Below are 25,352 nucleotides of genomic sequence, written 5' to 3' on the forward strand. Positions count from 1 at the left end.
TGTAGGTGAAACACTGTGGGGTGTTCTATGCTTCAATAATGTCACAGCTAAGAAGTAAATATTTAATTATTTTATGAATTCTGTAGAAAAGCACTAACATTAAGTTTTTTCTTTTACTCAAGAGAAACTGTCAAATAACAGAAGTGTTAGTAACAGCTTAGTTAGGAGGTTTAAAAACAGAAACTTTCCAAGTGCCTGCATATTTTAATAATTTTTTGTCGTTTTATATATATATATATAGATAGATAGATAGATTTGTGTGTGTTTTCTCTTTTTTAAACTATGTTTTCTAAACTGCAATTACAAATCAGTATCATATCAAAAAAAAAAATATATGATGGAAACGGTGGTGGTACAATTTGTTGGGGAGAGAAGAGCAGAAATGGAAGAAGTGCCCATACACACAGGCAGTATTCACCTATTTTTATATGTGACTTTTTATATCAAGCATGGGTTAATATTATATCCTAAAAAAAGATTTATTTGACCCTCATTATTCTACATTATGTATGCAGTCATACTAATTAAATATTAAAACTTGGCTTTATTATATAAGACAGATGCCAGTGGTGATTTTTGATATTGCAATATTGTCACTTCATGCAGACCAAGTTTTCTGTTGCCTGCTTGCATATTTAGTGTATTTGGGCGCCCCCCTGTGGTGTATACAGCACATGCACTAGAAATTATTCTACGCTAAATTAATAATTTTCAATTTAATTGTTTTTTCAAGTAATCTGAATTGTTTTTGACTCGGTTCGCCTTTCAGAGGAGCTTGACCAGGGCACCTTTAATGCAAGAACCGCCGCTGGTGGGAGCAGAACTAAATAAAGCTATTTGCTGGCTATTGTTTGTTGTCAAATATCAGGGTGGAGTTCTATCATTTGACGCCAGAGGGCAGCATGACAGCCTGTTGAACGGGGCTCAGATTAGTTTTGTCCTACACTGCTCACTGTAGTAGCCCGGCGCTGGAGGTCGGGCATGCTCCTGAAATGTTCACTGCGAAATGATCCACTGGCGCCAAAATGAGCGCGATTAAATGAAAATACACACAAACAAGACACAGAAACGCGTTTAAATCGTGTTCTTGCTAAGCTGTTAGCGTGCGGATTGGCGCAAACCGCGAAGGCACCGCAGAGGAGCTTTGGGAAGTGTCCGTCCGTTTTGTCCTACAAAGGCGGCGGGTGTTTGACAGCAGGAGGGCCCGACGTTAGGAAACCGCTGCGGCTGGAGGAGGTGGCAGGAGAAGGAGGAGGAAGGCTTTCTGAAGACTCCATGAAACAATAAAGACTCGTTTCTGCTGAGGGAAGTGAGCTGAATCATGAGGAAGGACGTGAGGATACTCCTTGTTGGGGAACGTAAGTAGTCAGTAAATATGGCAGACTGATAATATGAGCCAGAGGTTACTGTTAACATGAAATCCAACCAGTTAGGTTAAATTAAAGTTATATAAAGCTATTATTGCCTAATTTGGGTTTAACTGAGGCTATTATCCATATAGTTGTTGCTAAGTGCTGAGGATTAAAATGCTGCTTTATTAATTCGGATATTAGCTGAATTTTTACTCATTCTGACCATTTTCAAAATCATATCTTTATTTGCGTCATTTTTCTTTTACTATAATTCGTGGCTCTTTTAAGCCTAATAAGTATAAACCCAAATGTATCTATTATTTGCTCTACTTTCTTGTCAGAGCGACATTTTTCAAAGTTAAACCAGTTTTATTTAAAATAGCATTACAAGAACATCAGTGATTCAAGATCGTGAATCTAGGTGAAAAAGTAAGACTAGCTGAAGAGTTAAAAAAATATCTGTAAATCGTTGTCCCAAAATTTAAAAAATATCTTAGTATAATTTTTTTTCATATATTATAAAACATTAAGCAAAAAAAATATCTTTGAATGTTCAGCCTTTCTAGTGATTGAAATAAATGTCAGTTAATTGTCTTGTAACAGTTTGTTTATTCATCCAAAAGGTCACATTAGTTACTGTAGGACATGAAAATGTAGCTGTTAAAAGGGCTTGTAATATTTCTTAGACTAAACAGTAAATTTCAATCCTTAAATTGAGATCAAATCTGTTTCCTATTTTTGCTGGAAATTGAACATAGCACAAGCTAATAAATCATAGGCTAACTTAAAGTTCAGCTTTGTTTCTAAAACAGATGATAAAAAAAAAAAGACATGACGAAAACAATTCTGGGGATGTTTACTTAATCAGCAAGGATTCTGAAAACTACAACCTGCAAGAGCAAATAAATAGGATCTGCAGCCAGATTGAAGCACAAATGGCAGATCTAAGGTTAGCTGACAGTAGCATACTTATCCTGAGTTTGGTGCTGTCTTTTTATTTTCTTTTTTTCTTTTTATTACATATGCACCGATCAGGTTTTTTCTTGCCGATACCGATTTTCGCATTTCTTTGGGGTCTGACCTGCCAATTTCACCTGATTCCAAACAAGATTCAACTTATTCACATGTCAGAATATATACCTGAGTTTCATTAAAATGAAAAAGGTGCTTCAAAATACATGCTGTTGGGTAATGCTTCCATAGACTAAGAATGGTAGGAATCTTTACATTTGATGCATTTGATGAACAAGAAAATAAATATTCAGAGTTTTCAGTATTTGACCTGAGGATCACAGATCCGAGCTGATAAAGGGAATATGATCTGATTGCAGTCCCGAGTTCAATTATTTTTTTGGTTTTCTTACTTCTTGCGAGAAAGTAATAGCCAGGTCTAATATCTACCAGGCACGCAAATTTGTTAAAATTGTATTTAAAAAAAAAAATGTAATCATTAAGCAATCCAGGAGATCCTTTTAAAAATATCTGGTTTCCCGGTTGGAAAAATAAGAAGAAATGCGTAGCAATTGACTTTCACGCATTTGTTGACATGTTTATGATTATCATAGAAAAGCAGATCAAACATTTCTAAGTTAAATATTCTACAATTTTGCATGTTTAATCAGAACAGAACTCACATAAACTAAGTTATTTATTTTGTATTTAAAAATAAAAAGTAGTCGATACTCTGCCTCATCAAAAAGCAAATTGAGTTGCTCCTCTCCACTGATGCCCGATTGCTCCGGACCAGTGGTTGCTGGAAATTTGGCAACTCCTTTCAATCAGCTGGGCTTCCTTAGCTAGATAACTTTAAATCAAATGGTCTTTAATGATCATCTAACTTTGATTGTTCTGTATCATGGTTAGAATTTAATTTGGCCCCTATATAACTGGATCTGGACCCGACTATATGACTGTGTTGCATTGGATTAATTTAAACTGAACTCAGATTGATTTGGATTCTGTTTAACTGGCTTCTTGAAAAGTGTCCTGATGTTTTGTTGTAATTTGGCGCTATAAAATAAACAAAACTTACCTAAAAGTGCTGTTTTCACATTATTTGTTATGCTTCAACTAAATCCACAGACCTAAACATATTAACCAACATATTATACATTTTGTAGGCTTATATTAACTTACCAAAAAAGTCACAAATTTCCTTTTGATTTCACAAACTCGGCACAAGTTATTCTGGGTGAATAATAGTCAGAATCCCACCATTTGTCCTCCACATCTGCAGGTTTTCCTTCACCTGGTTTGTTTGTTCTCCTGACACGTCGTCAGAACTATTTATACTTCCTCGCTCCATTTGGCGAGTAGGAGCGTTACTGAGAGCGTGGCAGCCAAGCGCTACGTGACAACTAAGGTGTGATGTGAAGCTCAATAGTTTGTAGAGTTACTCCGCTGTCTGAGAGGCAGATGGTTGTACAGTGTAATCTTACAGATCCATGTTTTTGCAAACGTTTAGTTTTTAATTTAATAGGATTATAAACACGTTCTTGTAGATTAGTGGGGTTTGTGTTTGTATATACATTTAGTTGTAGCATTTTATGCTAGGGCTACATCTGTAATTTGGTGATTTTCAAAACAGGAAATAGGAGGAGATGGAAAAAAAGTTCTGTTTTCTTCAAAGGTGAGGATGAAGACATGGATAGATTAGAAATTATGTTTCTCCTCAATCTAATAGAGAAAAGTAGATTTTTCTAAATATTTTTTTAATATTCATGTGGATTTATCTGTTTGCATGCATATGTATAAGTTATGCATGTACTACATATATAGCTCTTTAAGGGCTGCGATATTGTTTGTGGATGTCAATATGACCTGTGATAAAGACTGTTTTCCTGGAGATTAAGATTTCTAAAGGGATGAAGCAAAACATTCACCTTTTGTCGTTATTTTGTGAGTTATGGAGCTATTTCTGGATCTCCCTCACGTTTTAAGGATGAGTGGCTGTATCGCTCCTAATGTGGTAAATCTGCTTCCGGTTACTTCAGCCACCCTCCAGGCTTGCCAGCATGACTGTCACAGTGCTGTTGTGTCATTTTCTGAAGTAGAAATCTGATGTGGTTGTTTTCTATGTGCCCTGCAGCCAAGGTGGGGAAGACGTCACTGATCATGTCTCTGGTTAGTGAGGAGTTTCCTGATGAGGTGTGTTTTAAAATGCATTCAGATGGTGTGTAATAAGTCAGATTTTGACCTATTCATAGGCAGTTTCTCATACTCACATGTTTTTTTTTTTTTTGTGCTGTGGTCTGTCTTGCAGGTTCCTCTCAGGGCTGAGGAGATCACCATCCCAGCTGACGTTACCCCGGAGAGGGTACCCACACACATCGTGGACTATTCTGGTAACTCTGTCCCAACACAAACACCCTCAGAAAACAGTAGAAACACACAACTATCAGTCCTGTCAGTTTTAAAGCTGATTAGTTGTGCTGCACCTGTGTGTATCTTTAATTTATTGTAGTATAAGTCTAACAGTGTAAAATCAGTAACTTAGAATAAAGGTTTAACACTGAGTTACTTCTTTAATGTGTCTACGTAAGAGAGCTTCTGCAAGCAAACCATCTAGTCTGAATGTTCAACGGGAACATTTCAGTAACATTTGGGAGGTATGGAAAAACAGTTTACTAATGTTTTTGTCACATTTAGAAGCAGAACAGTCAGAAGAGCAGCTGTATCAAGAAATCTCCAAGGTAGGTTTAATTTCATTCTTACTGCTGGTGCTCTGATTTTCTTTATTTCATGCATTCAAAAGCTAATGTTTCTGTTTTTCTCTGTAGGCAAACGTGATCTGCATAGTTTATTCAGTTAACAACAAGAAGTCGATCGAAAAGGTGAATATAAGTTCTGTCAACATCACGCACAGATAGAACTACGATATGCTTAGAAGCTCCTCTTGATGTTCCGATCCGTTCTCAAGTATTAAACCCGATCAAGGCATACTCCTGCTCCGTTTGGAGAAGCATACAATCCGCCCAACTACCCATCCACCCACTTGGCTATCCATCCATTCATTTACATTAACTGCTCCATAATAGAGCTAAAATAAAAGGTTATCATAGAATATGTCCAGGTTGTGAGACTGTTTTTTCAAATGGAAAGCAATAGCAATTCAGTTGTGAACATTGGATAGTTCTGGAGACAGTTTGGTCAGAGCTGCATTCAGTCATCCATTAAACTAGTCACATAAAACTGCAGAGGTACTGGGCTCTCAGGCACATACATGGTTTATCAGATCGGGGTTTGGTACAGCGATGATTTTAAAATGGCCCAGGTCGGTATAGGTGATGAACAATCTTTATTAGAGCATCTTTCTTAAAAATATTTTGTTTGATCAAACGTTTCCATTTGCAGAATTTAATTCTGTATCTTCCTCCCAAAGGTGACAAGCCACTGGATTCCTCTCATTAATGACCGGACAGATAAAGACAGCAGGTGTGTAAACAATAAAGTTAGAAGCAAATAATCATTTTTCATCATTTATTCTTAGATTACTGACTCTTTTATATTGCTTGATTTTTCTGTCAATGTCAGCAAGTATTTTAAAATGTTGATTTTTGGCGCTATCTGTATTAAACTCATTTAAAGTGACGTTGACAGAGATTTGTATCTTTACAAATACATTTTAATTGATGAATTTATTGAGTTGCTGAGTGGCTTTATTATGATCGACTCATTATTTCTGCTCTGTAATAATAACCGGGTTTACTGCAGGGTACCGTTAATTCTGGTGGGGAACAAGTCTGACTTGGTGGAGCACAGCAGCATGGAGACCATCCTGCCAATCATGAATCAGTACCAGGATATTGAGACCTGTGTGGAGGTAAAAAAAACTGATGAAATCTCTTATTCTTCACACAAGATGATGAATTTAAAGAACAATGAGGCTTACATCAGAGTGATGGACCTATGAAACTGTGACGGTTGGTGGAAGACTGGCTAGATTCAGAGATCAGAACCTGAGTCCACTCACATACTGGCTGAGTCATTAACTGGTTTATATTACTGAGTCCCTCGCTCAGACCCCCTGACTCTCTGACAGAGGGATCGAGAGCACGTGGGGTTAGAGGCCTGGCTGGCATCTGTCTGCATTGCTGCTTTTATTCAACTTTCTCTCTCGTCACACATCCCAGGAAATACTTTCTCTCTTTAGACGGATCAGTTACAAGGTTCCTGGAGGACGTGAGAGACGGCACATACACAGTTGGCCCGGATTTAGACCGAGTATTAAAAGACCAACTGTTTTACTACGGCATCAGAACTCAGAGAGGAGGATGTGGAATAACCCTGAGCAAAAATACCACCGTTTCACAATATTTTCACAAACATTCATCGCTAAATCTATTTTTGCATTCATTATTACTTGTTTATGACATTTATCTATTGTTTTTTGGCCATTTTGTTGTGCTTATGGCTATTTTTGCACTTTTTTGTTTCATACAAACTATGCAAAATGTAGAATGATCTCAATTTAGCTAAACTAAATTTTGTGCTCTTTATAAATAACGCAAACTTAACAAGCAGGTGTTAGCTGGTAATTAGCTGTGCTATCTGCTCAGTCAGTTAGATTGCCAACTGTAGTTTGAAAAACGGTATTACTTTGTTGACAGTGATAGCTCATACTCTGTTGATTATATGTAAGTCTTACTTGTAACAATAAAAAAAGTTGTAGCCTTCTTTTGGGCCAGCTTGTTAGCAGTGTGCAGCAACAGATGAGGGAGGAGCATCCCTAGGATAGTCTATACTCTCCTCATAAAACCTCTGACACGTTCTCCAGCATCTCATCAAAGGACTTTAAACTGTAGGGAGGAGAAAACTGCATTTTCTTGATGGTGGCAGAATAATTATTTTTATTAAGCGTAAATAATACAAATAAAACAAATAGTTTGAGAAAACTTTGCGAAGATGTGGGGGAAAAGAAACACGTTTATAGTTTAAAATGCAAACATGAAGTATTGGCTTTGGAGAAAGATTTGCCTTTCCATGTGTGAATTATGTAGATCTGTGTGACTAATAAGAGTATTATCGTTGATGCGGTAGTATTGTGCTTTTGTATTTATCTCCATCACTGAATCTCCATTAAACCTTAATGTTTGTCCGTGCAGATCAGCAGTTTGACATTTCAGGATATTCTTTTTCCTCAGTGTTCTGCTAAAAACTTGAAGAACATCTCTGAGTTGTTCTACTACGCCCAGAAGGCTGTTCTCCACCCAACAGGACCGCTGTACTGTCCCGAGGAGAAGGAGGTGAGCCTGCTGCAGTTTATTTATCAGCAGAACAGTTTTTAGGCTCTGAAAGCACAGTGGGAACAATAATACGAGGTTTGATGCTTTTCAGGTATTTCAGAGCTGTTTTCCCTGCAGGCATTTCGTCAGGAGAAACTGGTTGCATCCGTGTGATTGTTATCAGTAAAACCTGTGCTCTTCCTGCTTCGGCATTGCTAAATGTCAGCTGTAAAAGGATCCATTTATAAAAGTGGAAAATGTTACAGGTTATTGTTACTGAGCCAATCATCTGTGGCCTTCTGACACTGCTGTGATACACGAGTGACTAGAAAGCAGGTTTTTAAGTTAATTAGGCAACAATTTGTCTCATGATGAGGGAGTTTCAAACTTTAATAAACATCTTAGGAAAGGGTGTGTTAAACGTCTGCTGTAATAAATCAGCTCAGAAAAAAGACAAGTTGTCTGGGAATTAAGAAGTCATCAAAACATTGAGTTTAGTTTGGAAATAAACAGCTGCCAAAGTTTTGTGGCTGAGGCTTTTAACGGCAGATATCACTTTTAGCCAATTCTGATTTCTATTTAATAGCCATAATATAAGAAAACACAAGAGCAGCATTACATTTGTGTAAGTTAATTATTTGTGTGAGAGAGCTGTAGCTTTAAAACCGTGGTTTACTCATATTTTAAAACAAAGTTAAAATGATAATGGAGTTGACATTTTAAACCGTCTTTAGCACCTTATATTAGCAATAAGTGTGTCTAGCTTTATTTAAAATGTTGGTCTCCAAATCCCCACCCAGCATATTCCATAAAGAATCAATACTGAATGCCTATGAGGGTAAAACTGAGCAGCTTTTCCGTGATACGTTGAGCCTTTCTGTTCTCTGCTGAAAGTCTTGCTCTCTCTCGCTCTCACGCAGCCATGTCCAGGAGAAGATCGCTTTTAGATAGCTCCTTAAATATCTGTGCTTCCTCTGTCTTCCTTCATGTCTCCAAGTAAAGAAAAAGGATCCAAAATCAGTCTTCTTCCCTTAGTGACAACTTTTACACTGAAGAGTTTAACTGTTTCTGCAACCTGTTAGTTCCTGGGTGTGCTTTGGACACTGGTCAGAAAAAGATCCGATTTTTTTGCTCCTGCCTGGTCGCCTGTAAGGGCCCGATAAAGCAGAAAATCATCTTATTCCAGTACCAGCTGATCTCCTGCAGCAGCTCTGGGTCTTTTGTGTAAACCTGATGACTTAAAAGCTGTTTTGGTAGTCAGCTGCTCTCACAAAGTCTGCCATATTATTGATTTATTTCAGTGTATAATCAACACATTTATCTTCATTTAAGATGCATTCAAGCCTAGAAAGAAAACTTTGAGAGTTTGTTATAGGCTATATTCAGCTCTTAAAAGTAATGAAATAACCTTGTTTATTGGGATGGTTACGACGTCCTAACATCAGGCCCCAGAAAACAAAGAGAAACTCAAGTAATGGAAGAAGGAAACTAATGTGAACGCAGATTCCTTTGGATATTTGCTGCATTAACTTTTAGTGGAGATACCTCCATTTCATATGGAAACACTAAAACCAGATTCAGGCTCGGTCCTGCACATAAAAATGGAGAGAAGAATCTGAAGAGTATTTATTTTTTATCTATTTGAAGAGGTCAGAATTAATTTTGTTTTGTTTTCTCTTTGTCAAACATGTAGCCTCATAAATGGTGACGTTTTCTCTGTGTTGCAGCTGAAACCTTCCTGCATTAAGGCTTTAACTCGGATATTTAAAATCTCCGACCTGGACAACGATGGGATCCTGAACGACAATGAGCTCAACTTCTTTCAGGTAATTCCTTAACTGTGAAGATGCGTGTCATATCTTCAGATTTGTTACATTAATATAACCTCGTTTAAAGAGGCAGGTTTAGGCACGCACAAACATCGTCTTGTTGCATATGTTCATAGAGAACATGTTTCAATACACCTCTGGCGCCTCAAGCCTTAGAAGATGTGAAGAATGTGGTCAGGAGGAACATGACAGACGGAGTTAAAAATAACGGACTCAGTCTAAAAGGTCAGGCTTTGTGTTTCTTTGGTTGTCTTCCCCTCTCTGTCAGGTTTTGCATGTTTTTGTTGTGTCTCATCCTTTCATTGACTCGTTGCAGGCTTCCTCTTCCTGCACACACTCTTCATACAGCGAGGTCGACATGAGACCACGTGGACGGTGCTGAGGAGGTTCGGATACGACGACGACCTGGAGCTCACACAGGAATACCTGTTCCCCATGTAAGCAGAGAAATTACTCAAGATTTTTAAAACTAAAAAATGTAAACCTCAATAAAACATAGCATTTATGTAGTGTTTAGTTTGCTCCTGGCAGTAGCTTTCCTTCAACGTTTTTTATGGAATTACAGCAGACTGTAATCTATCCATCCATACCTCCCAGAGGCAGGATCTCTCTCCAGCTCATTCAGGGAGATCTGATGGTTTTCTGAAGTCTGTCAATCATTTATTCATCCTCCCTATAATCTCCTTCCAAAACCACTCACCTAGAGGACTTCTAAACTGGCTCCTGTAGGTGCAAACTGATCAGATCCCTGAATAGTTCTCCTAACTCCCTTTGATGCAGAAGAGCAGCAGATCTACATTGAGCTTCTCACCTCACCTCATTAGGCTGCGTCCATCCATCCAGTGGAAGAAGCAGATTTCTGCCGCTTGTATCAATGATCTATGTTTCATGATCATAGATGAGGGTTTGTAATGTAGACAAACCACTAAACTGATGCAGGTTTTTCTTCAGTGTGAGAGACCAGCATCTACATTACTGCAGTCGATGCCCTAATCCGTCTATCCATTGACCTTCACTTGTGAACAAGATGGCAAGATACTTACTGAAAACACTTTTGTCTCTGTTGGAAGAATAGAAAACTCAACTCTTATTTTCTAATGCTATTATTATTATTATTATTATTATTATCCTATTTTAAAGCCAAACCAGAGTGACTCATCCTGACACCTAAAATGTCTCAGCCACTGAACACAAACTGACCCAGAGTCCATCTCTGTTTAGACAACAGCGTTGGAAACCCAGTGGGTCAGCTGCTGAACTAATGCTTGTGTCCATGTCTATTTCAGAATAAAGGTCCCGCCTGACTGCACCACTGAGCTAAACCACAACGCTTACCTCTTTCTGCAGAGTGTCTTTGACAAACATGACAAAGTGAGTGGCCATGTTAGTATAACCACTTTTTTTGCTCATTTAGTTCAAGATACTCCCTTGATTTTAATGCATCATGTCTTTATGTCTAAAAAGGAGCTGTTTGTGGACTTATTTTATAACAGGACAGAGACTGTGCCCTGTCCCCAGAGGAGGTGAAGGACTTGTTCAAAGTGTTTCCCTACATGCCCTGGGGTCCAGATGTCAACAACACCGTGTGCACCAATGATAAGGGTTGGATCACATACCAGGGATACCTCTCCCAGTGGACGTGAGTGGGTTTCTATTAATACATGGACACAGATGCTCTCTCCTCCCAAGTTTATTTAACCCAAATATATTCACACAAGGTCACATATCAGCATTTTAGAGCATAGAGGTTATTTAAGTACTGATTCCTGCTTTGTTTCTTCTGGCAGGTTAACAACGTATCTGGATGTCCAGAGGAGTTTGGAGTATTTAGGTTACCTCGGCTACTCCATCATCTATGAACAGGAGTCTCAAGCTGCAGCTATTACTGGTAACAGATCAATATGTCTTCAGTGCCTTTGTATGTAAGCTGCAGTTAAACAACAAATAAAAAGTCATTCTAACTACAGAAGATGCATTTTATTTATTTTACCTGAATAATTGTAGCTGCCATACAGTTATCTTTATAGTTTGCTTCTTTGAAAAATTAAAAAGGTGGTTTGTAATCATAATTATTCAAATTATATTATTGATTTATTTGTTGTTCCTGTTTTGTGCATTAACTCCTTCGTCAGTGACACGTAACAAGCGCATTGACCTGCAGAAGAAACAAACCCAGCGCAGCGTCTTCCGCTGCAATGTGTTGGGAGCGCGCGGCAGCGGGAAAAGTGGCTTCCTCCTAGCTTTCCTCGGCAAGAACCTGCGGGTCAGTCAAAGCGGCTATAAAAACGCTTCAGAACAGGCAGCCCGCTTCAATTATCTCAGATGTATCACATAATCAACTGATACATATATTTCTAACATGTTTACAGGTTGTTGTTTTAAATTTGTATCAAGTACATGTTCCAAATTACAATAAATGCAAATCACAGGGTTCCTTCAGAGTCTTGAAACATCTGGAAATAACTTTTAGTAATTTCTGGGTCTGGAGAAGTGTTGAAGAAATAAAACTGAGTGACGAAATGTTTGGCGTTCCAGATGTATTTTCCTTCTTTCTTTTCACAAAGGAAAAAATTTGGTTTAGACAAACCTATTATAATATCTTAATAAAAAAAAAAAAAAAGCCTTTTTCACAAGTTTTTTGGTTATATAGAAATTCTGCAGAATCTGCATTTAGTGTAGCATTCTCCAGCCCTTACTTCAAAAGTCCAAGACTTACAGATTTGTTTTAATCCAAGCAATGAAATGACCCTATGCTGCTAACATTAAAGCTAATTTCATCATCATTTTGTTTCATGATTTGTCGAACCTTAATATAATTAGACCCAATTAATGTTCAGGCAGTTAAAAGTTAATATTTTGTGCTCAAATGTCCAGAATTTTCTTAATAAAAATGCTGGAGCCCCCAAAACAAACAGCAGGATTAGTAGTTACAAAAAAAGTCATTTGGTTGCAGGAGCTGAAAGTTTGTGAGAATATTTTGAAATATTTTCACACATTTAACCCATAGTTTAAATACATTTCTATAAGTAAATGTAGTGGGGGGTTTTTTGCTTCATTTTTCTCTGTTGATCAGAGTGTCTACGAACTTTTAATCAGTAATCCGAGACTTACTGTTTCCCCTGGGAGGCAAATAAGATGTGACACAGAAGCTCATTTTTCTTAGTCCCTCTTCAAAATGGCAAAGACAAGAGTACATGCCATTCAAGTGAAGCAAACGTTTGTAATTCAAGGAACAGCTATAAGAAAAATAGCTGCTCCTCTGAACTTGCCCACATCTACAGCAGTAAATAAATGGTTCTAACATATAGTGTAAACCCCTTTTAATTCAACAATAGAATTTTGTTTTAAAGCACAATACTTCGTGAATGGATAATATTGACTTGATTATCCACCACAGAGACAGAGGCAGATCAGAGATGACCACAAGTCCTACTATGCCATCAGCACCACCTACGTTTACGGTCAGGAGAAGTACCTGCTGGTAAGAACCTTTTTATTTTGAGCAGAAGCTCTCTGGATTACTGCTAAATAATCACTTTGTGTTACAGCGGGCCGACAGTTAATCCCTCGGCTTGTTTTTGCTCCCTCTCTTGCACGCTCGCCACCAGCTCCACGAGGTGATGCCAGATTTTGACTTCCTGTCCGAGGCTGACCTGGCCTGCGACGTGGTCTGCCTGGTGTACGACGTCAACAACCCGGAATCTTTTGAGTACTGCGCTAAGGTGTACAAGGTATGATCGTTTCCATCAGACATATTAAAAGCTTCCTTTATCAGTCTGCACTCTTAGAACAAAATCGTTTCTTTTGCAGCAATGCTTCATAGACAGCAAGACGCCATGCGTAGTGATAGCCGCCAAGTCCGACCTGCACGAGGCGCGGCAGCACTACAGCCTGTCGCCGCACGAGTTCTGCCGCAAGCACAAGCTCCACCCGCCGCAGCCGTTCACGTGCAACACGACCGAGGTGCCCAGTAAGGACGTCTACACCAGACTCACCACCATGGCCATGTATCCGTGAGTATTAAAACACAATGAAACCTTTTACGCCTCATCTAACCTGTCTTGCTGTTTTTCTGGAAGAATAATTGACCATAAAAGATTAGACACCATGGATTATGTTTCCACTTTTCTCATCGTGTGATGATCAGTTTCGGAAATTTCCCACCACGCATCCAAATAACGTACAGACTGTTTGTGTCTAGTCTCTTATAAAGTAGAGTCGATTGTGTTTAGTCATGGAGGTCCCTCTAAACCCTGAGGGGTGTTTTACGGACTCTAAGCTCTCAGATCGGATTAGGTTTCAGAGTATATTATGAAGCACTTAAAGGGATGTGCCTGTTTAATCTCATTGTAGCAGTTTAAGATCCCGTTCTTTAAATACCGAAATCACACACAGCTCAGTGTTAGTAGCAGTTAATCAGTTTTAACAAAAGTCATGACAGATGGGGTTCCGAATCCACTAAGGCTTGGTGATGTTAGGGGAAAATCCTGCTTAAACATTCCTTAGATTATCAGGAAAACCAGCAGCTCCAGTCCTTGAGTGCTGCTGTCGTGCAACGTTTGGATGCATCCTTCCTCCCACACACCTAAATAAAAGTTATTCTATTGACCCTCTGCCGCCTGACTGTCTTCATGCTTCACTTCTCAATAATTAGGATTTTGTCATACATTTTAAGCTTTTAGTTCACAACTAACAGGTTTTTGTAGAGAATAGAATAATTGTCGCATTATTTTAGGGGTGTAAATGTCCTAAAATAAATGCATCTATTCAGTATTATTCAGTATACAATCCCTTTATAGTGAAGGTAACAAGCTTTTTTTTTTATTACATTTTTTACTTATTTTTAGTTTCCAGGAATTTATAATCATTGACTGTTTGACACAGAGCCACTTTTCTATTGACCACTAGGCCGGAGAAGGACCCATGTGTTTCTTGAGCAGGATAGTAAGGGAGGTAAAATGCAGCAGCAAGGAGGGGCATCTATCTTCATGCCAACTAGGAAAACGTTTTGCTTTCCTTCCAGTACAAATGGAGTAACTATTGATGGTAACTGGAACTGTACGTTTTGGTCAGATGAGACTAAGATTGAGCCTTTCAGCAACAAACACCCTGGTGTGTGTGTGGTGTGAAAGAGGATAAATATGTGGAGAAATGCCTCATGCCCTTCAGTCTTAAATGTACATTTTATTTCTTTTAGAGCCGTTTTTATCTTTAGGAAAAAAAACTTGTTTCTTTACAGTTTGGTAAAATATTTATCTCATAGTCAATCATAAAAGTTATCTTTTGTATCTTTTGCATTACATAGATTTACTTATTATTGTGTAACGTTATCTGGAAGAACCCAAAATCCTGAATAGGAAATGCATTGTATGTAAAATACAAGTTGGGATTTATGAATTTTGAGATCTAAACACGAGTGTATCAGCTACATTGTATTCAGACCTGTTCCATCTGAGCAATAACTGTTTACATTATGAATTACAGTTTTTCTGCAGGTATTATGTTGCTGTTAAATATTTCAGCTAATCCACCTGTGACCACTGAAGAGGATTAGGTCTCTAATTTACCGGGCCTTTCCATATGACTAAAATCAAATCTGATCGAGTTTCAGCTCTCTGCAACATTTTCGTCTTGTTTCAACTAGCTGACAGTAATGTAATTGTTCTTGTTATTCAGGATAAGATTTTATTTAGTTTTTATCTACTCTAGGTCAGGAGAAAAGCTTGTTGACAAAAACTACGAAGAACAATTTTCGGCGACACCCTCTGTTAAGTATGGTGGAGGATCTGTGATGCTTTGGGCTGTTTCTCTTCAAAAAGGACATAAAAACTGAAAATGGGTCAGCATCGGGTATTTTTTTCAGTTTAATGACTTCTGTAAAGTTGTGGATCTCTAATGATTCACATGTAGAGTTGAGGCGCAGGTACGCTTCATGTACAGGGGTTGGACAATGAAACTGAAACACCTGGTTTTAGACCACAATAATTTATTAGTATGATGTAGGGCCTCCTTTTGCGGCCAATACAGCGTCAATTCGTCTTGGGAATGACATATACAAGTCCTGCACAGTGGTCAGAGGGATTTTAAGCCATTCTTCTTGCAGGATAGTGGCCAGGTCACTACGTGATACTGGTGGAGGAAAACGTTTCCTGACTCGCTCCTCCAAAACACCCCAAAGTGGCTCAATAATATTTAGATCTGGTGACTGTGCAGGCCATGGGAGATGTTCAACTTCACTTTCATGTTCATCAAACCAATCTTTCACCAGTCTTGCTGTGTGTATTGGTGCATTGTCATCCTGATACATGGCACCGCCTTCAGGATACAATGTTTGAACCATTGGATGCACATGGTCCTCAAGAATGGTTCGGTAGTCCTTGGCAGTGATGCGCCCATCTAGCACAAGTATTGGGTCAAGGGAATGCCATGATATGGCAGCCCAAACCATCACTGATCCACCCCCATGCTTCACTCTGGGCATGCAACAGTCTGGGTGGTACACTTCTTTGGGGCTTCTCCACACCGTAACTCTCCCAGATGTGGGGAAAACAGTAAAGGTGGACTCATCAGAGAACAATACATGTTTCACATTGTCCACAGCCCAAGATTTGCGCTCCTTGCACCATTGAAACCGACGTTTGGCATTGGCATGAGTGACCAAAGGTTTGGCTATAGCAGCCCGGCCGTGTATATTGACCCTGTGGAGCTCCCGACGGACAGTTCTGGTGGAAACAGGAGAGTTGAGGTGCACATTTAATTCTGCTGTGATTTGGGCAGCCGTGGTTTTATGTTTTTTGGATACAATCCGGGTTAGCACCCGAACATCCCTTTCAGACAGCTTCCTCTTGCATCCACAGTTAATCCTGTTGGATGTGGTTCGTCCTTCTTGGTGGTATGCTGACATTACCCTGGATACCGTTGCTCTTGATACATCACAAAGACTTGCTGTCTTGGTCACAGATGCGCCAGCAAGACGTGCACCAACAATTTGTCCTCTTTTGAACTCTGGTATGTCACCCATAATGTTGTGTGTATTTCAATATTTTGAGCAAAACTGTGCTCTTACCCTGCTAATTGAACCTTCACACTCTGCTCTTACTGGTGCAATGTGGAATCAATGAAGACTGACTACCAGGCTGGTCCAATTTAGCCATGAAACCTCCCACACTAAAATGACAGGTGTTTCAGTTTCATTGTCCAACCCCTGTAGTTATCAGTGTTTTAACCTTCAGTATGTGAGCTTTGCGCCCTGCAGTGTTTTACTAAACGATTTGGTGTTGCTACTGACGTTGGCACGCTACTACTCTTCATGAAAAACATTAACAGACGCTGTTTAGTTATGGAAAAAACATCAAATAAAAACAAAGCCTAACGCTGGGGCTTTAAAACAGCTTAGCTGAAGCACAACTGCAGACATCATTTTCAGTTTGGCGAGATTTTAGCCCTGCATTAACGATTAGCATAGATCCGTGGGAAAACCAACCTCCTGACTTCAGAGGAAAACGCTTTAAACTTTAAGAGAAAATTCGCCTGAAAACTTTTTGGGAAGATCCTCATGTCACAGAGCTCATTTTTGAAGTTTTTCTCATCCTTTGGTCTCTTTTTGTTTATAAGCCAGCCCCCAAACTGTGCTCTGAGAAATCAAGTCGGACAAGTTAGCAACGAAGAACCATTTTAAAAACCCGACGTGTTATTTTTTTTCTGGTTTTCATCATCAGAAGTTTAGTTAAATGAAGTGTTCATTACTGATTATCTTTGAATTAAACTTAATAAATACATGCACCGATCTAACCGATAGTTTTACACATCTTTCTGTTTGCTGTTTGCTGTATGTTGTGTTGCACTAGTGGTGAATACACGCATTTCTTTGTGTCTATCCGCAGCCATGCCCGCCTCCGCTGCATGTGTTCCTGCAACAGGTGCACTTATTGCCTGTGTCAGAACCTCCTCAAGTTGGAGCTGCTGCGCAGCGTTAAGGCCCAGCTCCGCAGGGTCGTTTACAACAGGTTCATACACAGATGACTCTGTAGTGTTTTAACAGAGACTCCCTGTTCTTCCTCTCTAGGCTCCTTCTAGATCCAAGCTCAGTATCACTGCTGGCAGTGACGGCTCCTCTGCTCTGCTTCAGTTTTTTGTCAGATTTGCTCTACATATCCACTGCAGGAACTAAAGGTTTATCATCAGGATGGTTTTCATGGTTGTTGTCATACTGGGAGGCTGTTACATAAAAAAGACTCTATGTGAGGTGAAAGCCTGTTGACATGACATTATACTAAACCGCTTGCTTATAATGTTCATTGTGTTTTGGCGCCTAGTTAAAGCCTGTTGATCTAGTAGTGTGGATACACTGCTTTGTAAAAGTATTTGTTTTTCTTTGGGTTGAAATTTGTACAGCAGGTTGGAGCATATGTGTCATCCGCTGCAAAAATAAAACTAAGTGTTTATTATTTTAAATGAGACGTCCTGATTAAATTGGTCGGTGGTTTCTGCTGCAGCTCCAGCCGGCCGAGCCGCTCTCTGTTCAGTGTGGCACGACGCAGTGTGACCGGTCTGTGCCAGCTAACACCCAGGCTGCTAGCCAGGGAGGTACCCGTGTGTCTGCGTGGAAGTGGCGTGTTGCATGGTGCATGATTGTGCAGCAGTAGCCAAACAGTTATTAAGGTTTTTCTATATTCAGGGGCATCTTTTTAAAATGATGTTACTTATAGTAACAACAGTAAATACACGCAAGTATACAACCTAATAAATGTCTGTCCTGACTAAATATCAGATGTGATTCATTTTAAACCTGCAAGAAACAAACTACAGCCCTTTATATCTTGTGTGAATAATAAGGGTTAATAAAACAAAACTCCTCTTTGGCGGATCATTGAGCTGTTTGATGTTGATGTTCCTGCAGTGGTTTTGCAGACTGTAAACTCTGACTTGTGCACATACAAAATGAGAGAAACGCAGCCAAACTTTTGTGTTTGTGTTTCATTCAGTCTGAAAACTTCATATTTTGTTCAGCATGTTTGATTTCTCACAAGACTTAAGAATCCAAACTACTTGTTTTCTGTGAATCTCTTTTGACTCCTGTAGAATCAGTTGCTTCATTGATCAAATTTGATGTTTTCAGTCTCATTTTGTCTTTATTTTCATGCCTAACGCTGAAGTTTTAATACACAGGGGACTCTGTTGTTTTGTATTTGAATTGGACATCACCAAGGTGTTTCAGTGTTCTCCTGTGTATTAATTATACATTTGATTAACAGGCTTTTTGAAATCAAAATGTGTTTTTTTTTTCTTGTTAATGATTGATTAAACTGCACCAATCACTTTCATTTCATCCTGTATTTCTTTCCCCCATGTCTTTTATTTTTTCCCCCTGTAGGTGCTCATATACGTGTTTCTGGCTGCCGCTTTTGCCGCTTTTCCTCTTCCTTCTGCATTTTTTAACCTTTCTTTAACACCTGCTGTTTGATGGCCTGGTTCACTTGTTCTTTAGCTTTTAAATGAAATGCCTGTGAAATGCTGCCCTCTACTGGTGCCTGAAAGGTTTTGTCTCTTTCTGTCTACATTAATGGGAGCTCAGTGTTCTGAATCCGATGGGAGTTTGGTTTAACCAGAGTGATGGGATATGCGAGGTGTGGGATTGTTTCTGATAAATATGACTCGAATGGAACCGGACTGAGTGACGTTTCATTCACAGTTTGTTTTGATGGCCTTTTCTTCTTTTCAGCTATTAAAACAGCATGGATGTGTAGATTATCACAGCCATCTGACCTGGAACAACTCAAGGAAACATTTAGGGTTCATTAAAATGTCACACAAACACAGTCAGAGTGGTGAAAAAGATAAGTTACATAATAAACGAAAGAGTCATAATATGTCGCGGCTAAATCAGTTAATCAGGAGACTGTAGTAGTTGTTTTAAAATGGGTCAAGCTTTCCAGGCTGGCTGCTTTTTGGTGTGAACTGCTTTTATTTGCTGTTTTTGGGGAGCTTTTGTTTGTTTGAGATGTGCAGCCTGGATGGACCTGGGTGAAAATGTTTTTTTTTTTTCCTTATCATATTATTGCTAACATTTTAAAACTGCAACAAATATTTTGCAAAAAAACCCAAAAAGAAGTCTGTATCAATTTGTCCCAGTTTGCTTGTTTGGTTGATTTTATATTAAACAACCATTTAATATTATATAAATTGAAGATTTTAAATTTATTAAAAAAAGTAAAACATTTTAAGCATGTTTACCTAAGATTTCACTGCCAAATATCGTAAAAATTGTCTTTATTTTCAGTGAACCTTGACAAATTAGTTTAAATTAAATCATAATGTAAAGCTGTTAAATAGGATACATTAAGCAGCTTGTTTTCAGTTTGGAAGCTGTTCAGGAATTAACTCTTTCCATCAACAGAAGTTCTTCATAAGTCATGAAATTTGTAATTGTTGCAAATAAACCGACTAATTGTATATTTTAACGGTTATGCAATTAAATATAATGTATGGCTACACATTCGTATGTTAAAACTGAAATCTGACTCATGACAGTTTTAGGGTTTAAAACTGGCACCAACAACCACGGCATGTTGAACGTCACTTAAATTCCCATTTTGATGCTCTGTTTGAACTTCACCAAGTCATCTCCACCACATCCACATGCCTAAATTCATTGAGTTGCTGCTATGTGACTGGCTGAGGTGGTATTTGTGTTCACAGGCAGCTGAACCAGTGTACCTAATAAAGTTGCGGGTGAGTGTATATTACTGGGATGCTGTAAAGTATGTTGGAGCTGCCCAATATACTTTATTGGGCAGCCCTATGTTAAAGCAGACATTTGAAACATTATGTTGGATTTGACCCCATGTTAATGCTGTAGATTCCTATTAATTAAAAAAGTAACAGGTAGATCACTAATATTTGTGGCCCTAGCGGGTATAGTTCTCCCCGCTTCACCTGCTGTGTGGCGTTGTGACTGTTTGTGGGAATGCTGCTGGGCTGGGTTGAAGTTGCTTTGGTGTTCCTGCTGAGAGTGGAGGATTTCAGGCTGATGCTACAGGTTTTACAGTCATCTCCAACATGGAGCAGCCCACCTTTATGGACGCCTCCGCTTGAGCAGCCAGCTCCTCTACAAAGGTAAAGAGAGAAACCACACCTACAGAGAATGGGTGTGTAAACAAGCAGCAGCTTGTCTTATTTTTATATTGAGCTCCGTCAGCGTTCTGGGGGTCTTGTCCAGAATTGTTACTATATTTGGTGGAGGCTGTCGGTCCTGGTGTTTTTTTGTTTTTTGTTTTTTTGCCTATACAGCCATCTTTAAAAAAGAAAAACTGCATTCGGATTTCCTCCTGCTACCCTTTTCACCGGCTTTTTGCTTCTTTATTGCAAACTGTTTAGGTCATTGCTCACTATTGCTTGTACTGGGTTAGCCACATTTTAAACAGCTCTGGAGGAGTCTCAGCTGTGATTGTAAAATAAAAGAGAGAGCTTCCACTCCTTTTCCATATTAAGAAATGCTCAAATCTACTCGTTTTCATGTTTTCCAAAAGCATGTCTAAACCTGCTTATGCTGAACGCGGATTGGTTCTGAGCTTCTGTGCTTAAAGCATGCCGAGTGTCTGGAAACAAAGGATTTAAAGCAGACATGGGATGGGCCGGTATTAGACTTATAACTTTGAGTAAACAACAATGTTTTAGCATAATCTCACTGATCTTATTTAAACCAAAAAACAACAACCATTCCAACTGCTGCAAATAATAATGTAAAATATGGATAATAACTTATAAGGAATTATACTTGAGTTATTTATAGTTACACCAATGAGATTTATTTATAGTACATTATTTTATTTTATTTATTTTGGTTTTAATACATAGACTTATAAGAAACTGGCTGTATTGAATTGTTTTTTGTAAACATGCTTATTGTCCCGAATATTTTAGATTTTTTTCTATTCTCTTTTTAGAGTAATGAAAGTACAACAAACTAATGTTAAAGTTAATCAGGTTAATTAGGCCGGCTATTTTCTCTGGTAGCTAGCCTGCAGTCAGCTTCTTTACATAAATGAAGCTCGTAGTTCACTGACTGTACATTAAAAATGGGCTCACCTTAATAAGAGTTCTGGAGGCTGTCCAACCCGGAGATAAAGGATCGGTAAATAATGTACAGTTTGTTGTCATCTATATTATAGGCTTATTTTATTTCCCTGAGATTCCTCCAGGGCAGCATTAGAAATGAATAATAAAGTTTTGTTGTTAAGTAGATCTGCTGCTTTTACGACACCAATCTGTTTTTCACCCTGTATCTCCTCGTTTTTTGACCTTGTAACCAAATGTCAAAACAAAGCATGGGTTCCTTTTTCAGGTCGGATCTCAGCGTCATCTGTGGTTCAGATTCAGGAAGTTACCCTCTGTAGAGGCTACCCACAGCTTTGCTTTGTCATTTGGCACGTCAGAGAAAACCCATCCCTGCAGTGCTGGTCCTTGTTTTTACGCTGCTTCATGTTTACCGCCCTCACCTGCGTGGTTGTCTGTCCTCTCACAGGCACATGGCCCAGGCGGACCTAAAGAACTCCACCTTCTGGCTGAGGGCCAGCCTCGGTGCCACGGTGTTCGCTGTTTTGGGCTTCGCCATGTACAGAGCACTTCTAAAACAGCGGTGATGGGGCAGCATGAGACGACTACTTCCATCTTGGTCCTTTTTGTTCCTTTCTACCTGAGAGACTTTAAAAGACTGCCTGAACAAACCAAACAGGCTCATTGCCTCAAAACCCACCTCTCCCCTTTCTCCTAAAGTAACACGAGCGAGAAACAAACTTTTATACGATTGTGGATTATCTGTATGTTGTGAGCAAAGGGACACTGTTTCTAAATACATTCATTCTGGGAACTTTTGGTCTAATCTGTTAGTAAAAACAGAATTATTATTCTAGATAATCCGGTCCTGTTTCAATCCTCAGGCTCTCATTTAGTTTAACATGAGGCAGCCAAAATAAAACACTGCAAAGGGACTTGAGTCTATTTGTATTAAAGTATATGCAATATGTTATGTATTTATGTAAGACTGTAGGACCCGTAGAAAGTATCACAAGCCAAACGCAGGATCAGCAGGAGACACAGTGTTACATTCAACACCAACATGCACTTGTTTCATTTGTGTGTTAAATTATTAACCCATTTCTTTGGAGTGCACCACATGAAACAGATTGCTCATGTATTTTTGTATGTAGTGTTATAGCTTAACACTTCTGACTGCTTTTATTTTTCTGGTTTTCAAATAAAGCTTTGACCCTCCTTTTTGTTTTCCATTTTTGCACTACAAGCAACCTATAAACGTGTTTCCCCTTAATCTTCGTCTGCAGCATTTCCAATAAAGACTTGTACAATATGGTACTAGCTTTGTGTTTGTGTGTCAATAGGTGAAACCAGAGTTGCATTTACAGTAATTCACCCATTTCAAATTTAATTTATTTGGAAAATTCAGAATTCAGGTGTCAGCAATACAGAAATTACACACCTTTATAAAGTAAATAAAATTATTACAAGGATTTTATTCAGATTAAGCACTAAATCCTACTTCTTCTTCTGCAGACTTAAAATTACTTAACCCCCTGACCAGAATGTGGAAATCAGCTTTTGTGAGGTCCAAATTAATGAATGAATCAAGGGTTTTACTTGTTGCATCAGATGTGTTTGAAATAAAATACCTGGACTATCCATGGTAATATTTTGTTGCAGGTTAGAAATATGGCACTGTCAAAAAAAGCCCCTAAAATGTCAGAAAAGCGGTGATTGCACAAGAAGGCAAAAAGTTACACAAAAACCGCAAAGGGCCTAAATATTCTCAGTGATACAGTTAGAAGCATGTCTAGTTCACTAGTCTAAAGTTAAAAGGGACAGTGGCTACATCACCTGACGCTGGAAGAGGAAGCTATCGACTGCGGCCAGGTTATTGAGGAAGGTACTGGAAAACCCTCGACTGACTGTAAAACACCTGCAGCAAGACTTGATGGCATCATTAGTCGGATTTTTTTGCTACACCCAAATGCAATTCACTAATGGAACGTACTTGGCATAACAGTACGTTCCAACTGTTTTTGTGTCAGATCTACAGTGATTTACAGATTTCTCCTGTTCAAAAAAAAATCACTGAATTTCTGCATTTTATATAAAAAAACAATTATCTCTTTTTGGCCTACCAGTATTTTCCACTTGATAATTTTGATCTGCATAGCAAAAAGATTGTATAACAATGATTTAAAGATTTAGTTTCTACGTTAGTGTATATATTTAACACTGGAAAGCTCCATGTTGCAACTCTTACACCTCTATTCATCCAAAAGAAAAATGGCCTCCACTTTGCTCACAACTATCTATAGAAACCAAAAAATATTTTTTCTGTCAAGTAAAACTGGAAGTCTTTGGGGCGATGGATCAGCAGTATGTCTGGAGGAGGTTAGATAAAGAAGACCATGCCAACTATGAAAAAGGGTGGTGGCTCAGTCATACTCTGGGGCAGCTTTGCTTCCTCTGGCACTGAAACCCTGCTGTGTGGAGGTCAAGATGTATCCAGTAACGAATCAGGGAGAAAAATTCATCCTATCTGTGAGAAAGCTGAAGCTTTTGTGTCCTTGGACCTTCAAAGAGGACAATCATCCCAAGCATATGTCAAAGTCCATCAAGGCTTGCTTTCAGAAGAAGTCCTGGAAGATACTGGAGTGTCCACCATAGTTGTCAGACTCGAGCTCTGTAGAAAATCTCTCATGGGACTGGAAAAAGGTGGCGGAAAATCAAGAACATTAATAAATTGAGGGCCTTTGCTTATGAGGGCTGGGCTAAGCTGGGGTGTAGGTTTAAATCATGTTTGGAACAGGTCATGTACAGCAAAATGGTGCCTAAAGATGGTTGTCGTGAAGAGGTTTAATAATACTGCAGCAGTCATTAAATGTGGTATTTTGTGTTTAATTAAGAGAAACGATTTGTAATATTGTTCAGCTAATTAAATTGTTCTTGTTTGGACAATTTGCCAATAAATCGGATTTGCAGCCAGGGTAAAATAGGATTTGCAACTGTAGTGCAAATCTTTTGACAAAGAGTCAAAAAATGAATAAAAACAAATAACACAGGACGTTGGTTAGTGACAATGGAGAAGTGAGTGAGTAATGAGTCTGAACAATAACACCCACAGCTCGTGTAGGGAGAAAGTCACACAAGTGTAATAAGAAGTGGTGGCTACAGTGTGAAATTGTATGTCAGAAGGATAACATGTCTGTCGATGATACTAAATTACTGTTTGAAGGGTTTCTGCAGAAAAGAAAGGACACTTTGGTGAGTTAGAGATGTTTCTGAGAATATTAGTAATGTTTCTGAGTTGTGGTTTAACTGGTTGCTCTCTGCTTATGTTGGATATAGAAAATAAGATGGGTGACCTACTGGTTCAGGCTTCAAAACACTACTTTGTTCTTTTATACTAAGAAAAATGGCAGCGCTGTAAGTACCACACTGTTATATTAGGCCATGAATATGTCAAAGAGATTATTTATTTTGTTGTTTTTTTTCATCTACTTTGATTATTTTTTCTTATTTGCAGTCACATCTAAGAGGCTATTACTACATTTACACAATAAGTCATTAATTTTCTTTCAGCTTTAACTCATGTTGATTTGCAGTTGTGAAATATAAAAGCATATTTATGGTCCAGTTTCTTTTTCTGAAACAGAATCCAAAAATATTCAAAAATGTTGCTCTGTATCTAAATGAAATAATTTAATAATTGTGATGGGGAACACATAGTTTTCAAAAAACATGTGGGAAAAAACTAACACTGCATGTTATTCTGAACACGCTGTTCCCATCGTAAAGGATGGTGCTGGCATCATACTGTGAGGACGTTTTTCTTAAGCAAGGACAGCGGAGAAGGAAACTTTTAAAAACCTTGTATAATTTTTCTTCCCTTTCATAACTATCTG

The 25,352-nt window shown here is 38.6% G+C and overlaps 1 protein-coding gene and 1 long non-coding RNA gene across 6 annotated transcripts; both read left to right on the forward strand.

Moving 5' to 3' along the window:
- The first annotated feature begins 954 nt into the window (after window positions 1–954).
- Window positions 955–22,677, forward strand: LOC124864264 (mitochondrial Rho GTPase 1-A-like). 5 transcript variants are annotated; one of them, XM_047358970.1, is made up of 20 exons: window positions 955–1,358; window positions 4,441–4,499; window positions 4,615–4,696; window positions 5,001–5,044; window positions 5,132–5,185; window positions 5,734–5,786; window positions 6,066–6,174; window positions 7,496–7,597; window positions 9,304–9,402; window positions 9,522–9,630; window positions 9,722–9,842; window positions 10,692–10,776; window positions 10,899–11,044; window positions 11,193–11,293; window positions 11,538–11,668; window positions 12,803–12,886; window positions 13,014–13,136; window positions 13,216–13,418; window positions 17,289–17,411; window positions 21,929–22,677. In XM_047358970.1, exons 1-20 carry the CDS (start codon window positions 1,322–1,324, stop codon window positions 22,044–22,046), a joined length of 1,983 nt encoding a protein of 660 aa, XP_047214926.1. In that variant the 5' UTR covers window positions 955–1,321; the 3' UTR covers window positions 22,047–22,677. The 5 variants fall into 5 exon arrangements, with proteins under 5 accessions (XP_047214926.1, XP_047214927.1, XP_047214928.1 ...); XM_047358971.1 differs by having other exon boundaries at window positions 5,004–5,044; XM_047358972.1 differs by lacking the exon at window positions 21,929–22,677 and adding an exon at window positions 18,779–18,869 and having other exon boundaries at window positions 956–1,358.
- Window positions 22,678–24,619: 1,942 nt separating this feature from the next.
- On the forward strand, window positions 24,620–25,003 carry LOC124864111. The gene is made up of 3 exons (XR_007037262.1): window positions 24,620–24,711; window positions 24,796–24,873; window positions 24,974–25,003. It is a non-coding gene; the product is annotated as an uncharacterized LOC124864111 (long non-coding RNA).
- Window positions 25,004–25,352: the final 349 nt, after the last annotated feature.

The sequence above is a fragment of the Girardinichthys multiradiatus genome, chromosome Y, assembly GCF_021462225.1.
Source record: "Girardinichthys multiradiatus isolate DD_20200921_A chromosome Y, DD_fGirMul_XY1, whole genome shotgun sequence".
Classification (NCBI taxonomy): Eukaryota; Metazoa; Chordata; class Actinopteri; order Cyprinodontiformes; family Goodeidae; genus Girardinichthys; species Girardinichthys multiradiatus.

Excerpts from the sequence above, each read along its gene's own strand:
- LOC124864264 (XM_047358970.1), top strand. The coding sequence starts at position 1,322 with ATGAGGAAGGACGTGAGGATACTCCTTGTTGGGGAAC. Across the intron at positions 4,500-4,614 it reads GTGAGGAGTTTCCTGATGAG|GTTCCTCTCAGGGCTGAGGA; the intron begins GTGTGTTTTAAA and ends TCTGTCTTGCAG. Across the intron at positions 10,777-10,898 it reads TCTTTGACAAACATGACAAA|GACAGAGACTGTGCCCTGTC; the intron begins GTGAGTGGCCAT and ends ATTTTATAACAG.